Source organism: Malus sylvestris, chromosome 12 (assembly GCF_916048215.2).
Source record: "Malus sylvestris chromosome 12, drMalSylv7.2, whole genome shotgun sequence".
Taxonomy (NCBI): domain Eukaryota; kingdom Viridiplantae; phylum Streptophyta; class Magnoliopsida; order Rosales; family Rosaceae; genus Malus; species Malus sylvestris.
In genome coordinates, this window is record NC_062271.1 from 9069370 (window position 1) to 9085669 (window position 16300).

The following is a 16300-nucleotide window of genomic DNA, read 5'->3' on the forward strand; positions in this document are numbered from 1 at the left end:
GGAATAGGTACGTTTCAATTTAGCATTAGTATGTTTCAAGTAGGAATGGGTACGTTTTGATTTAGCATTGGTATGTTTCAAGTTGTTTTTGGTACGTTTCAAATTGGCATGGGTACTATATGATTAACAAATGATCTCATTTTTTAATATTTTTTTGTAGATATGATCATTACAGGATAATTTATAATATAAACCGTTTCGATCATAAGAACAAAATTTCGTAAATCGATAAGACATATTAAGGAGGTAACATCTCATCTAATTCCAAAATTAATAAGTAAACTTTTGAAAAACCAAACGCACGTAGCAAAAAGAAAACACTACCCGCTCACTCAATCAGTCAATCTTGCGGTTGCATTTGGTCACTCCACTCTAACCTCTTCTCCAAATTCGTTTCATCCCAGCAGTGCAAGTTTTTAATTTCCATTTTTTCATCTTTTTTTAGATAAACGATACAAGAATCTACAATAAACTTTGGGAATTGGGATTCAAACACAAGACCTCGGGTGCAAGGGCGAATGTTAATAATCAACTGAATTACAAGCCACGTGCTCCATCTTTTCGTTATCTAATTGTGTGTTTGTGCACTAGATTATGGTTTTAGTGCTTGTTTAAGTTTTGTTGGTAATCAATCAATTTGCTGATCGTAATTCTTTTTTAAAATGCATTATGGTCGTTCAAATCCATCAAATTCGACAAGGAAGTGATTTTTACATCCTTTTTAGCTTCTCACACACTACCCTTTATTTCTACCATCTGATTAAATAAGTCAAATAAATTAAGCTGGAGTGTATAAAAGCTTAAAAAGGGTGTGGATTTATCAGACCAAGAAAATGGAGGCGCATCACTCCTTGCCGCTCCTCGTATCGTATGATTATCCTTTAAATTTTACTTAGGAGCTCATTTCGGGAGCTAATTAGTGACGCTCCACGAGAATAATATTAACTTGGTGAGAAAGCGATCAGGAAGGGAAGCTGATAGATTAGACTTAGGAATAGTTATGGATAATGCTAGAAAGATCAAATGACGTTAAAGAACACTTAAGTAATAATCCAATCATCAACCACCATGTCATTTGGTTCACAAATTTGGTTTAAAAATTTGGTCTCCTAGCATTACCCGTTAGTTATTCAAATCCTTTCGATGTAGCAGAAAGAGATCAATACAAAATCAGGGTCATTTTTTTCCGAACATATGCTATAAAATTGGGAATGAGGGTGACTTTGGTGCTCATATTCCACATGACAAATCAGACCCCATCTCACTTCAGGTCGCCCAGTTGAATTCAAAACAGAGGAAACCGCTAATATCGAATTAACAATTCACTCGTCAAAGTACAATTGCTACTTCAGATTGTCTTTTACAATTGGTAACACGCGTTGTACTATCAACCAAACCGTACAGGCGTCTTCCATCTCTCGTGGTTCATCGGCTTCACAAGCTCCGTGCAACTTTCTCATACAAATCACGAGGCCAGTTCCTATTGGAATTGTTTGCAATGAAGCTAGCAATCTGCATAAACCCAATGGACAGGATACATCATGAAACAGACAACAATACATATGTAACGGAAGATGATTTCAATACAATTAAGCTTCTAATCCATCAACTTTATGAGTATCCGAAGTCACGCCTTAATTTTAACAATCAAACAGAGAATTGCATTATTTTTTACCAAAACAGAAAACAGGCATAGATTAGGATCTCATTAAGGTCTTTTATTTTGGGTGGCGGAAAAAGAATACCTTAGCCCTCAAGGCACGGAGAGACCCATCAGAATCCACCATGTTGTCCAGACAAGTGAGGGCGACCTTCAAGAGGTCTGGAACACAGGCTTGGACATGTGGAGATAAATTCTGGAAGACATCAGTGGTAACATCTGGTGTCCCGGGAACTAAGGGAAGAAATTGAAGCCTGGCAACCTCCCTTAAGGCATCAGCGTAATGGCCTCCTCTTGCCAACTTATGGATTGACAGTACGGCCTCGAGTTGTCTTAAAACAATGTACTGCTCTGAAACACTTTCCCTCTCTTGAGGACTGCACAGTACACTCAAATGACTCTTGCGTCAGAAAAATTGCATACACAAAGAAAGATTATCAGAAATCATCTGAAAAGAGTAAGTACGGTATGATTTGAAAATCCATCAAAAGATACAGTTTCCAAATTTATATTCTTTACAAAATAAACACGACCCTTTGTATGCACTTCACGTTCTTGATGATGTTACAATCTAAAAGTAGGAAAAACTCCAAATAGAAACTATTTAAATAGGATAGTGCTATACACACACCCATTTTTACTTCTCACACACCCTTGTTAATTTTTAGCCATTGATCTTCGATTCATTCGGTGAAACGGCCGAAAATTGAGATGGGTGTATAAGAAGTAAAAATAGGTGTGTGGATAGCACTACCCTTTAAATAATTAATTGACTAGAACTGAAAAATATAAAGGGCCCAGGGTATTTTTTCCAATATTTATGGTGAAATAATTGCCGGTCATATGAGTAAGCCAGAGAAAGACATGTTTATTTCAATCATATTTTCGTAGTTATTGAAATTAGATTTACATATTCAAAGCATTCCCAGTTTAAAAGACCAACCTCTACATGAAGGTCCGTCGTGCTAAACTATTTTTATTACCAGAATCCATCAAAATTAGCACCAGTATAAACAGAAACATTATTCAACCTAGCTGAAGTTCAGACTAAACATAAGATGTTGAGTGTCAAAATGACCTGAAATCAGGAAAGTATTTATGCATTTCCAAGATCTCGTTTCCAGAGTGAATGAGGCCAGCAGTTCGACTCTCACCATCCAATCTACCACGTGAAAGGGCACAAATTGCTTCAGAGAGGCACTTGTTAATAGTATCCAATGCCATCGAGAATGCTCCTATTCGTTTCTGAATTTCTATAGACTGAATGGACAGAGAAGAGGGGGAGAACACAAGATTCAAGAAAGAGCAAAAGTAATTAAAGCATCAGAATATTTTTTTTCTTAAGAAAGAAACAGCATATCAAGAAGGAAGTACTAATACAACAACAACAACAACAACAAAGCCTTTTCCCACTAAGTGGAGTCGGCTATATGAATCCTAGAACGCCATTGCGCTCATTTGTGTCATGTCCTCCGTTAGATCCAAGTACTCAAGTCTTTTCTTAGGGTCTCTTCCAAAGTTTTCCTAGGTCTTCCTCTACTCCTTCGGCCCCGAAGCTCTGTCCCGTAGTCACATTTTTTAACCGGAGCGTCAGTAGGCCTTCTTTGCACATGTCCAAACCACCGGAACCGATTTTCTCTCATATTTCCTTCAATTTTGGCTACTCCTACTTTACCTCGGATATCCTAATTCCCAATCTTATCCTTTCTCGTGTGCCCATACATCCCACGAAGCATCCTCATCTCCGCTACACCCATTTTGTGTACGTTGATGCTTCACCGCCCAACATTTTGTGCCATACAACATCGCTGGCCTTATTGCCGTCCTATAAAATTTTCCCTTGAGCTTCAGTGGCCTACGACGGTCACACAACACGCCGGATGCACTCTTACACTTCATCCATCCAGCTTGTATTCTATGGTTGAGATCTCCATCTAATTCTCCGTTCTCTTGCAAGATAGATCCTAGGTAGCGACAACGGTCACTTTTTGTGATCTTCGCTAGATTGCTCCGGTCATTAGTGTGGATAAGTATATAAATGGATAGAGATAGGAAAGCAAACACAAGATGTACGTGGTTCACCCAGATTGGCTACATCCACGGAATAGAGGAGTTCTCATTAATTGTGAAGGGTTTACACAAGTACATAGGTTCAAGCTCTCCTTTAGTGAGTACAAGTGAATGATTTAGTACAAATGACATTAGGAAATATTGTGGGAGAATGATCTCGTAGCCACGAAACTTCTAAGTACCGGAGTGTGGTATCGTCTTGACTTGCCTTATCTGTCTCATAGGTAGATGTGGCATCTTCTCTGGAAGTACTCTTCCTCCATCCAGGGGTGGTATCTGTAACTGGTGGAGATGCACAAGGTAATGTATCAATTTCACTTGAAGCTTACTTGTAGTTTCATGCTTGGTCAAGCGAGATACAAACCATGTAGTAGGAGTCCCCAAGTCGCCGAGCTGGGGGATCTGCTGAAAGAGGTGACAGACAAGGTAAGCAATCAGAGCTCCGGCTGATTGTTCACATTCTCCCTATCTTGCAGGCAGCATGAAGGATAAAGAGAAGAAAAATGAGGAGAGATGATATGGGATACTTTTGCTTTTGAAGAAGTAACTTTCCACAGGCTTATTCTTGAACTGGGCTGGAGGGTTTTCTGGTTTCCTCCAGAGTATAAGGCCGACTGAAGAATTTGAGGGTCAAAACAAGTCCATCAAATCTAGAGTACGTTCGACCCTGCTGATATGGGATACTTTTGCTTTTGATAGAGTAGTGGATGTATCGGCACGTGTGCTGTTACGCTTGTCTCCACATGCTTCCTTGTATCCTTCTCACTTGCCCTATCTGTTCCTCAGGCAGATGCGGTATCTTCCCTGGAAGCATAAGATGTTGAAGATGAGTACTCGAGAGCAATGCCAGGTAAGTAATCAGGTAAGGGGTTCCAGGCAGTCAGTTCCTGGCTGGAAGCTTGATTCCAAGTGCTGACTGATTGCTCTCTTTCTCCTTGTCTTGCAGGTAAGAACAAGGCCAAAGGAAAAGACAGGGAAAAAGCATGATATGGGATACTCTTGCTTTTAACCCTGATGATATGAGATATTCTTGCTCTAGTATAGCTTGTTTACAGGGGTATTATCGGGGGGAAAGAAAGCTGAATATTTCGAAAGGCTTTGTTGGGAGTGCCCTCTCAGATAAGAGAAAGGGTTGAGCATTTTTGCAGGTCTGCCTGTCCGTTAGGGATGGAAGTCGACATATATAGGAGTCTCCCTAACATCAAGTAATAATGCTATTCCTTTACCCTCCTTGGTTATAGCACGGTAGTGGGAGCTGCCAGCTTCACATATTTTAACTCTGTCAGAGCACTTTGAAAAAGTGGTTTGTGGTATCTAGAAAGCTGATGTTGCGTGTGAAGATTACAGACCTGTCGGGGGTCTGGCTCTCGAGATTCGGAGAACAATGCCTCTTCGATTTTTGAGAAAGCAATCCTGCTGGGGGTCTGGCTCTCGAGATTCGGAGAGCGGTGTCTCTTCGATTTTTGAGAAAGTAATCATGTTGGGAGTCTGGCTCTCGAGATTCGGAGGGCCGTGCCTCTTCGATTTTGGAGCAAGCAATCTTGTTGGGAGTGTTTTCTCGAATGTGAGTAAAGGTTGGGCATGTTTGCTAGTCTACCTTGCCACGAAGCACAGAGGTTGACACACAGGGACTTTCCAATTATCCAGCAGTGGTACTGTTCCTTTACCCTCTCTTCGATTTTGAGAAAGTAATCATGTTGGGAGTCTGGCTCTCGAGATTCGGAGGGCGGTGCCTCTTCGTTTTTGGAGCAAGCAATCTTGTTAGGAGTGTTTTCTCGAATGTGAGTAAAGGTTGGGCATGTTTGCTAGTCTACCTTGCCACGAAGCACAAAGGTTGACACACAGGGACTTTCCAATTATCCAGCAGTGGTACTGTTCCTTTACCCTCTCTTCGATTTTTGAGAAAGTAATCATGTTGGGAGTCTGGCTCTCGAGATTCGGAGGGCGGTGCCTCTTCGATTTTGGAGCAAGCAATCTTGTTAGGAGTGTTTTCTCGAATGTGAGTAAAGGTTGGGCATGTTTGCTAGTCTACCTTGCCACGAAGCACAGAGGTTGACACACCGGGACTTTCCAATTATCCAACAGTGGTACTGTTCCTTTACCCTTGTGGGTAATAATATGGTAGCTAGACCTTCAAAATTTATGTGTCTAAACTTTGTTAGTGTTGTTTCTTTGCAATTCTTTTACCCTTCTTGGTCAGAGCGATGTAGTGGGAGCTGCAAGCTTCACGTGTCTCAACTTTGTCAGAGAACTTTGGCAAAGTTATCTGTGGTACCCATGAGCTACTGTTGTGTGTGGGAAGTGGGTGATTGAACAGTACGATTCATGTGCTTTCTACTTCGCCAGAAATCTTCGACAGAATGCCCATAATTTCCGCAAAGCTGAGTGTGCGTGTGACAGGTGCTGACAAGGCTGGAAAAGTAGGTGCCTCTTCGATTTCTGAAATCGGCCCTCGTGGTCTCTGAGCAGCCCAGCTTTTGAGAAAGCAAGCCTCTTCGATTTCTGAGATCGGCCTTTGTGGTCTTTGAGCAGCCCAGCTTTTGAGAAAGCAAACACCTCTTCGATTTCTGAGATCGACCCTCGTGGTCTCTGAGCAGGCGCCTCTTCGATTTCTGAAGCTTCGTCGAGTGCAGATTTTTATAGGGGCTGACATTTAGTTCCAAAGCACACTTGAATATCCACCAGTAGAAGCTCCATTCTTGCACTTCTAAGATCTTGATTTGTCCGACCTCTTCTCTCTTCAACACCTTTGAAAATGTCTGGCCCCTCCGACCGTCGTTTTGACTTGAATCTTGTTGAAGAGGCAGCCCCGCCTTCTCCAGACAACATATGGCGCCCATCCTTCGTCTCCCCTACTGGTCCTCTTACCGTTGGGGATTCCGTGATGAAGAATGATATGACCGCTGCGATAGTGGCCAGGAACCTTCTCACTCCCAAAGATAACAGACTACTTTCCAAACGGTCTGATGAGTTGTCTGTTAAGGATTCTCTGGCTCTCAGTGTTCAGTGTGCAGGTTCTGTGTCTAATATGGCCCAACGCCTATTTGCTCGAACCCGCCAAGTTGAATCATTGGCGGCTGAAGTGATGAGTCTCAAACAGGAGATTAGAGGGCTCAAGCATGAGAATAAACAGTTGCACCGGCTCGCACATGACTATGCTACAAACATGAAGAGGAAGCTTGACCAGATGAAGGAATCTGATGGTCAGGTTTTACTTGATCATCAGAGATTTGTGGGTTTGTTCCAAAGGCATTTATTGCCTTCGTCTTCTGGGGCTGTACCGCGTAATGAAGCTTCAAATGATCAATCTCTGATGCCTCCTCCTTCTAGGGTTTTGTCCAGTACTGAGGCTCCGAATGATCCCCCTCCGGTGCCTTCTCTTTCTGGGGCTCTACCGACTGCAGAGACTTCTCCTAAGCAACCTTTGTGAAGGCTCCCTCTTGTTTGTTTATTTTGACTCAAGTATATGTACATATTTGTAACTTATCGGGGATATCAATAAATAAGCTTTCCTTCATTTCAACGTATTGTGTTAAATACACCAAAGCCTTATTCGCTAAGTTCTTTGAATTTTCTTTTTTTGAAGCTTGTATGTTGAAGCTTTGTGAGTGGAGCATATAGGTTGAGGTAGTGTTCCCTTAATTTCCCGAGTGAGGAAAACTTCTCGGTTGGAGACTTGGAAAATCCAAGTCACTGAGTGGGATCGGCTATATGAATCTTAGAACGCCATTGTGTTCTGTCCTGTGTCATGTCCTCCGTTAGATCCAAGTACTCTAAGTCTTTTCTTAGGGTCTCTTCCAAAGTTTTCCTAGGTCTTCCTTTGCCCCTTCGGCCCTGAACCTCTGTCCCATAGTCGCATCTTCTAATCGGAGCGTCAGTAGGCCTTCTTTGCACATGTCCAAACCACCGTAACCGATTTTCTCTCATCTTTCCTTCAATTTCGGCTACTCCTACTTTACCCCGGATATCCTCATTCCTAATCTTATCCTTTCTCGTGTGCCCACACATCCAACGAAGCATCCTCATCTCCGCTACACCCATTTTGTGTACGTGTTGATGCTTCACCGCCCAACATTCTGTGCCATACAGCATCGCCGGCCTTATTGCCGTCCTATAAAATTTTCCCTTGAGCTTCAATGGCATACGGCGGTCACACAACACGCCGGATTAAATTCATCACCAAGGCCAAAAAATAAACTGAACAACGAGTAATAATTAATGTCCGTTTGAAACCATTAAAACAGCATATAAATGGAACAGGAAGAAGATATTTAAATAAATAACTAGTGTAAACAGGAAAGAGGATTAGTTCTACTTGCAACTTCTCCATACAAAACTTGCAAACTAAAAGCATGGAAAGCAGGGGAAAAAATATTACCTTTTCATACAACCCAGCCTCCTGACATTGGTGTGCAGCTTCAAGAAGAAATTGTTGCCTTGTTTTTACATCAGTCAAAAATCGCCCCAATTCACCTTCTTCTCCAGCACCTCTTGATCCAAGTAGTAGATAGATCCCACCATCCCGCAATAACAGCTCTGTAAGGAGCTGCTTCAGCATCAAATTTCTCTGCCTTTGCTGGTCCACGTTGCCTCTTCCAGACCATGACAACTCCCCACCACCAACCGCAGCAGCAGCTTGTGCATAATATTCTAATGCCACTGATAGATTACCAAGACGTAAATATACAGATCCATACTGCCTGATTATGCTCGATGCCTCTGCGTAAGCATCCATCAAGCCCATTTTCTGTCCAGCACCAGCACCTTCAGAAAGGAACCCATGGTCTGCTAGCACAATTGATATGTGGGCAGCATCAATGTTATATCCCTCATCTCCAGTTTCTTTGAACAAGTATACCATGCCCGGTATCAACTGGATGCTTAAAAGCAAAACGTATGGGTACACAAGGGGGTCCTTCCCATTTTTTGTATAATATGATGGATCGAATTTATTTAAGTACATCTGCAAATCATCCAATGTGTATGGTACCAAGCTCTCATTCATAACAATGGGTGCAGCTCCACCAGGGCAGTCTCTTACAGCAGACAATTTGAACCACAAGAAATCCTCTATAGTGTTGAAAAGGGTTGGTAGATCTCTTAGTAGGCGGTCGATTTGCCTACGAGAACCAGAAACAAGAGCATATAGTAACAACTTTTTCTTGTCATATGCAGCTCGGCCCACACGATCACCCATTCTTAACATTTTTTCACATTCTTCTGAAGCAGAAGCTGCAATCGACGCAGGCACCATACCTCCAGTATTAATCCACTCCGTAAGCTGTACAAAAATGAAGCATGACTAAGGCACTGCATTTGCTATAACATTATATGCATATGCAAAAGTCTTTACCAGAGGAGCAAATTGGTGTGAAGCACGAGATGACAGAGCAACAGATCTTGCCTCATCGTAATACCCAGTTCTCAAGCAAAAGTAGATCTGCCACATATAATAATAGAACTTAGTGAAAATCAACTTATTTGGATAAAAAATGACTATTTCACAATAAAAACTACGATATATGTCCAATTAATTTTAATAAAGAAATTTTTGAAGGGAACAAAGGGAGCAGTTAAACATTCTATTAGAGATTCATTTTCTGCTTTCAAATTACTACTCACAATAGCAGGGAATGAACAACCCAAAGATACATTCAATTAATCATTGCGCCTTCTCCAAATTCTTAAAACAACTAAATGAATAACAAGAGGTAAAAAGATAGTAAAAGGCCTAAACAGTGTTAAGAATAAATAGAAGTTAACACCAACAAACAAATGAGACACTGCTATACGAGAGAATGAATATCTCCGTCAGCGCAAGATAGCCTCAAGGATCAAAAGGGCACAAGTTCCTATAGGATTCTTCATCCTATATACATAGCAAACATTTTCGTAGCATTGAAGACAAGGGCAATGAGAAGACTCTGACATAAGATTTAAACAAATGCATACGGGCAAAGTTTTGTCTAAACATTTGATTTTCAACATGCCCTTATTCTACATAAAAACTTTGTCGCACAAAAAAAATGATCAAATGACATACCTACAATTTGATCTAAGGGATGATTCAGATTTATGAAATGTGTACATACAACTTGTAAGCTGATATATTAGTTATATTGAAGTACATCTTCATAAATAAGGTCGACGTAAACAAGAAAGGAAATTGTAAGAAATGTAAAAGACAAAAACTGAAGACCTGCTGCCAAGTGGTATCAACAGGAGGCTGCCTGCGGGCATCGCCTGCATCAAAATCTAGAACTCCATAATCTCTTAAACGAATCTGCAGAAACAAACAAATACTGAATTGCATGATAAAGATTCTACAGGATAACAAAACGCGTAAAACATGAATGGTATCAAAGTTTATAGAAAAATATGATTACAAACCCGAAGAAAGGCACGGATTCTTTGTAAATTTCCAACAACTCCTCCAAGGGCGGCCTGCAATGAGATCAAGAGGCGACCATGAATTATGATGGTTATGATGAAAAGTGAAATGTGTTACAGACAATGCAAAGGAAAAAGTTACTGCAGAAGTATAATTGTCACAATAAAATTTATAGATCAGAAAGTCCAAGAAAGTAACAAAAGGATAGCATGTAACCATTGGGACCAAGCAGATAAAAACACATGTATTAATCTGTTTCACAACCAACATACAGAAAAAAATTTAGTACCTGCCCCGGATGACTTTGAATTGTATCCATGATGTATTTTTCATGCCCCCATTCTAGGTGCCGCCTTGCCCCAATAACTAATGACATCCTTTTTGAAACACTACGCGGTAGGGTTATATCTTCACCCATCAATGTCTGTTAACATAATGAGTATCAGATTGTCAACTGTTCATTATCTAATGAATATAGCTGTGGAGACCTCCCTAAAAAAATAAAAAAATAAAAAAATAAACACACACACATGCTAACATCCAGCAGATTAGAAGAGCACATGTCTACAAGTATACCTGAAGAAGGTGCCATATCTTCTGCATGTTAACTGATTTTCCACCAGATACATCAAGGCCTAAACTCTCATAAGCACCCTTGAAAGCTGTAGCAGGCTAATGAAAAGAAAATAAATTAACAGCAAACATTTATTGCAAATCTCATTATTTCGTAACATACTAACATCACACGCATCAAATAAAATTTGTAGAAGGACAAAGCCCACCAAACTGAAAGGTGAATGCATTCAAGTCAAGTATGCATACTCTGTCGTTACATTATAGTTTAATAATTCGAAGCAGACTCTTGGGCATTTATCAAACAATGGAGCATGATCAAATTCACTCGAGCTCATAATTTCAGATTCCTCACAATATGATAGAAAAAGAATTTTAAGCTTAAGAGAAAAACTTACTTTAAGCTCATAATTTCAGATTCCTCACAATATCATACATTTAAAAAGAAAAACTTACTTTAAATGGTAATCCATGCTGCCTTGCATTGTTCAGAATTTTTACAACTTCAGCATAGACAGAGGCTTTCTTGTCACGGATGGGCTTGCTAGCTAAAGGCACAAGCTCCATGCTAGATGGAGAAGATGACACTTGACGGCTAGAAGTTATAGATGCTATTTGACCAGAACGACTACCACTGCTGCTAGTATAAGTCATGTTGGTCCTGGGTAATGTCGAAATCTGGCTTAAGCTTTGAAGGAAATCACGTTTTTCCTTTTGCCAATCCTCCTGACAAATATCAAATTCCACCATAACCAACTTTGAACATAGAATGAGCGTAAATAATCATTCGACTGATTTAAAACACTTTGCCAATTCTTTTCCTTCTCTAAGTAACTACTTTTTGTCAAAACTAAGGCAACAGGATCTTTAAACTGAAGCAGCTTGCAATCATTCATTATGTTGTCCAACAATAACTAAAAAGCAACAGAAAGAGGGATTAAAATGATTCTCCAAGGATATCAGAGCATACACAGCTATGAGAGCGGCCATATATAAAAATAAATAAATAAAAACTAGTAAAATTTTAAACAAGGGAAACCCAGTGAATATGATATCGCAAAAATCCATTGGGGTACACTAACCTCCAAAACCTTTAACATGTAATCATTAAAACTTCTAAGGTTATCCTTCTGAGCTTCTTGGAGAGCCGAGACCATTGCCATTTGATGGACCTAATGAGGAAAAAAATTGTATACATTAAGGTCAAGGAATCACCATCAATCTCTAGACATCAAAACGGGTAGGCCTTAGAAAAGTGAAACAAAGCATTTTAAGGTATGAAAGAAAACAAATGGGTGCAACCATATTATATAGACCGTGCTCATACACCAATGAAAAATTAAACGCATGTCTCTAACAACATTATAAGGTATCCAAAAGAAGGCAAATTCGTAAGGCCATATAAATCATTAGTCAAATTTTTTAGCTGCACTCAGACATCACAATAAATAAATAAAAACTTGTGTATATAGCAAAAATAAAAAATAAAAAAAATTAGCTGACCAAAAAAAAAAAGTCATAAAGAAAGAAAATTAAGAAAATGAAAAATAATGAAACACAAATTTATCTCAATTATAGATGGAAATATAATTTCTCTGTATGAAGGACCATTAGATGCCCCAAAGACAAATATTCAAAAACGAAACACAAGCATTTTTCTTGGAGAGTAAATAAAACAAATGTACATAGATTTTTACTTTAGAGAATGAAAACATAATTAGATAAAAATATAAAACTCATCTAAATGGTCCAACATTCAGTTTATCCATACTTCATTACATTAATTACAAAACCTGAGTCCAGTCAATATGTACGGACGCAAAATAATAATTAACCAGTAACAGGCATGATGAATAGTTGTATATGTTGGAGTTCCATCTTGTAATACCGACATTAATAGCCAAATTTTCTATAAGAAAATCTAGCTAAATAAATGCATAGTTTCTAATGTCTATCACATTAGTTCCATCATGTTACCCCACAAGATTTAAAGCATGTATCAAGTAAAATCATCTTTCAGAAGATCAGGGAGGACCCAATGTTAAAGTAATGAAAGAAACATACAGCAATCTAATCAGATCATTAGTAAAAAGTTATAGAGTTAAATCTACCTGCTGCAGATACTCTTCAACAGTTGTTGCTTCAGACGGAAAAACATCTTCAAATGTTGTCTTTTAATGAAGAAAGGGAAAACAACAGAAATAAATTAGTATAACAGGATGAGGAATGAGAAAGTTTTTCAGAATCTAGAAAAATTGCAAGAAAATTGTTCTCTGGAGGCATAAACCCAGGATTTCTAAGCAGCCATTGACTTCACCTAAGAAAATAACTCAAAGCAAGTACAGTTAATTTTGAGCTAAGAATTCCTTGATCACTATTGGACTTAGACAATAAATGAACTTTGTGTGTTAGTATATGAGGAGATTCTTCTCAATATTAATTCTTCTTTTTACATAGTTCTACTACTTAGCTCTCTCTCTTACAAATATTGTTGAACACATGGAAATGCCTTGAGATTCATGAAATAAAGAAAGTTTTAAAATGTAGCATCCAAATTGAATTATCAAATGATTTAGTATAGTTGACAAATTTCAAGAAAAATTCTGATGACGCACATTTCTACAGAAAGTAGAATGCGTAGATATTGATCATATTAGTACCTTCAATTCAAAGGACTTAAGGTCGCGTGCAAGCTGCTCTGCATTTAGTCCCTCACGTGCAAGAAGCCTGTAAAAATGAATAGGATAAAGTTGAACACATATACTACCTAATAAATTAAGCACAGGACACAAAACACAGAACAGAACTTGATATATACCCTCAAACTTATCTGCAATATCAAGTTTTGATTCACATTCTTATATTTTAAGAGCAACTAGAATTAAAGTGACTTACGAAAAGAAGAGATTTATCAACATGAAGGAAAGTGAATCTGAGAAATACAATATATTTTTGAGACAGAAATCATTCTAGTACCTTGTGGCAGCAACGGATTGTTGAGGAGCCTCATTTCGTAGGGTTTTTGCTTTGAGTTTCTTAGATAATGTTTCTAACTGATCTAAATTTCTCTGAAACAGATAAATATATCAAAACAGAGCCCATAAAAACAAGATAATTGGATCCATAGAAAGTATATCTCCTTTTGGTCTCATTGTTATAATGTACAGAAAGTTTTACTGTTTTTAGTCAGGATCATAGCCTGATAGCTTTGCTAAGATTGTGAACAAGAGTGGGGAGTGAGAGAGGGAGGGTTGAACCTGACCGCTATTTTTGGGCATAAATCAGTGGTTCTTTATGTCCTCTCTGACAATTAATTCTTTTTATTTATTTAACAAATAATGTGAGACTCATAACTAAAATTCAAAAGAGTTGAAGTCTCAATTTATTGCTTTCCATAGGGTTTTTTCAGCTGCCTAATGAGCATAAATGGAAAATAAAAAAGAGAACCTAAAAATTTCAATATAAATGTATAAATTTGTTGAATTAGCTGAACTAAGAAAGGACTATTAAAAGATTCAAAAACTCATATCATGTCAGCATTTTTCAGCAATAAAACAAGATAAGAACCTCGCTATTTGTATCCTGCTAGTTTTCTTCCTCACAAAAGTGTTTCAGCAATGAGAAGAAAGTTTTCAAAAGAACATCTCATTCAAATAGACATTTATACATTTTCAGTCAAGGAATACCGCATACGAGAGAAAAAGTCACAAACATAAATTTCCATTCAGTATTGCATTCCCGTTTGCGGAACACTAATAAGTTGAACCTTAATACATTATTACTATAGTAAAAGAACTTAATTTTGAGTCCTTATTAACAAATTAAGTGCATTCGCAGCGAACCTTTATAATCGCATCAGGCTGAAGATAACTGTATGCTCAAATTTGAGTAATGAATCATCCAAAATACAAATTTATCAAAACTCCCAATAATGAAAATCAAACACTACAAAATGAACTTTCCTCTCTTTTCCCGAATTTTCTAGGAAACCAAACACTGCAATTACAAATCTGAACAGTGGATTGACAATGACTAAGCGGATTAACTACTTCCTCAATTGTTAGAGAACCCTAACACTAGAAATTTCTCACCGAGTCCTCAAATTCCCTTCGTTTTCTCGGTAACAAAACAAATAAAAAGTAAAAAGAGAAAATGGGAGAAGCTGAACCTGTAGCGGAGGGAACTGAGCGGAAGGCGCCGCTTGTTCGAGAAGCTTGGTGGAGGAGTGGAGCAAATCGGTCCAGCTACTCATGTTTTGCTCCGTCGCCATGGCTTCTCCGAGAGAGGTAAAGGGTTTAGGACTTTTTCAAGGCCCTAACGAAACGAAATTTAAACAGGCACTGTAAAAACTGCAGACAAATTCGGAATGTTTCCAAAAAAAAAAAAAAAAAAACCTTTCGGAATTTGTTTCATCCCAAAATTATTATTGGGAAGATTTTAAACCAAATTTTGTAAATTAATAATGGTTGATGATTGGATTATTAAGTATTAAAGTGTTTATTTTTCATTAGTGACACATTTAAGGATGGCAATTCAAACCCTTAAACCCAATAACTGAAATGGAACGAATTTGAGATGTAAATTCGGGTATATTTCAGATTTTCTAGAAATATTATCTAGTTATCGTTATAAGGGTTTTTAATCTGTATCCGACTCCGAGTCCAATCCAAATAACACACATTATGTATAGTATAATATAGTATTGTATAGAATATATGTATTTTCATGGAACTACTTTTGAGAATAACAAGTTACATTATGTGAGAAAGTTCAAAAAATTTGAACCAAAACCAATGAAAATTCAATGGTGCTTACAAAAGGGATCAAAAATCAGGCAACGTCATTAATATTCTAAATTCAAAGCTCTAATTTTGTTGTCGCAAATTCTAGAATTATTTGACAGTGATTGTTGTATTTGCTTTTGTCATCCTTTCCTTTTTTCATTAGATCAATTTATGATATTTACTTATCATGAACAACTACAAAAATCAATGTTTTTTTACGATTGGACATGGATATCTAATAACGAAATTAGTATCTATTGTTGCAATCCTAATTAGGTTAGAAATGTAATTATGTAAATCTCAGAAAATCCTTACGGGATTCTACCATATTTTATACTTTAAATATTATCATGTTAGAGTTGTAATCCTATATGGGTAAGGAATTAACATTTCCTGCTACTATAAATAAAGGTGCAATGTGGTGAATAAACACACCACAGAGATCACGCAATGCTTGCTACACTTTCTCTCTCAATCTCTTTATAATTCTTCAATCAAATAGGCATACAACATGTTATTAGCACGCTCTTATGTTGTGTTAAAGAGAGTTTGTTCATATTCAATCAGGGGAGTATTATGTTTTAATCATTTTTTTTTATGATGAACTTATTATTTTATTAAATTGGTCTACATGCTATTGATGCAATTTGCTTGTTCTTTGTTGAACGTGATAGGATGCTTTGAAGATGAAATTCCAACTTTCCGATAAACATCTCTTACAAATTCAAAGGCTCAATTTGTTTTCTACCAATCAGGTTCTGCTAAAATCCAAGTTTGATATTTTCAACGACCATGATGTTTGAACCCCTTACTTTTATATTT

At 38.0% G+C, this 16300-nt stretch overlaps 1 protein-coding gene across 1 annotated transcript; it reads right to left on the reverse strand.

Moving 5' to 3' along the window:
* Positions 1 to 1024: 1024 nt before the first annotated feature.
* Positions 1025 to 15030, reverse strand: LOC126591811 (nuclear pore complex protein NUP93A-like). The gene is made up of 15 exons (XM_050257513.1): positions 14863 to 15030; positions 13671 to 13762; positions 13355 to 13421; positions 12806 to 12865; positions 11777 to 11866; positions 11151 to 11420; positions 10698 to 10793; positions 10411 to 10545; positions 10121 to 10174; positions 9930 to 10013; positions 9084 to 9170; positions 8109 to 9011; positions 2739 to 2920; positions 1746 to 2037; positions 1025 to 1512 (listed from the first exon to the last, which is right to left on the reverse strand). The coding sequence occupies exons 1-15, from the start codon at positions 14962 to 14964 to the stop codon at positions 1435 to 1437; spliced, it is 2592 nt and encodes an 863-aa protein (XP_050113470.1). The 5' UTR covers positions 14965 to 15030; the 3' UTR covers positions 1025 to 1434.
* Positions 15031 to 16300: the final 1270 nt, after the last annotated feature.

Bases quoted from the DNA above. Each gene is read 5' to 3' on its own strand.
- LOC126591811 (XM_050257513.1), bottom strand. From the start codon at position 14,964: ATGGCGACGGAGCAAAACATGAGTAGCTGGACCGATTTGCTCCACTCC. The intron at 12,866-13,354 runs GTACTAATATGA...CTTCATTAAAAG, and splicing joins TTAAGTCCTTTGAATTGAAG to ACAACATTTGAAGATGTTTT. The intron at 10,014-10,120 runs GTTTGTAATCAT...TTGTTTCTGCAG, and splicing joins GAATCCGTGCCTTTCTTCGG to ATTCGTTTAAGAGATTATGG.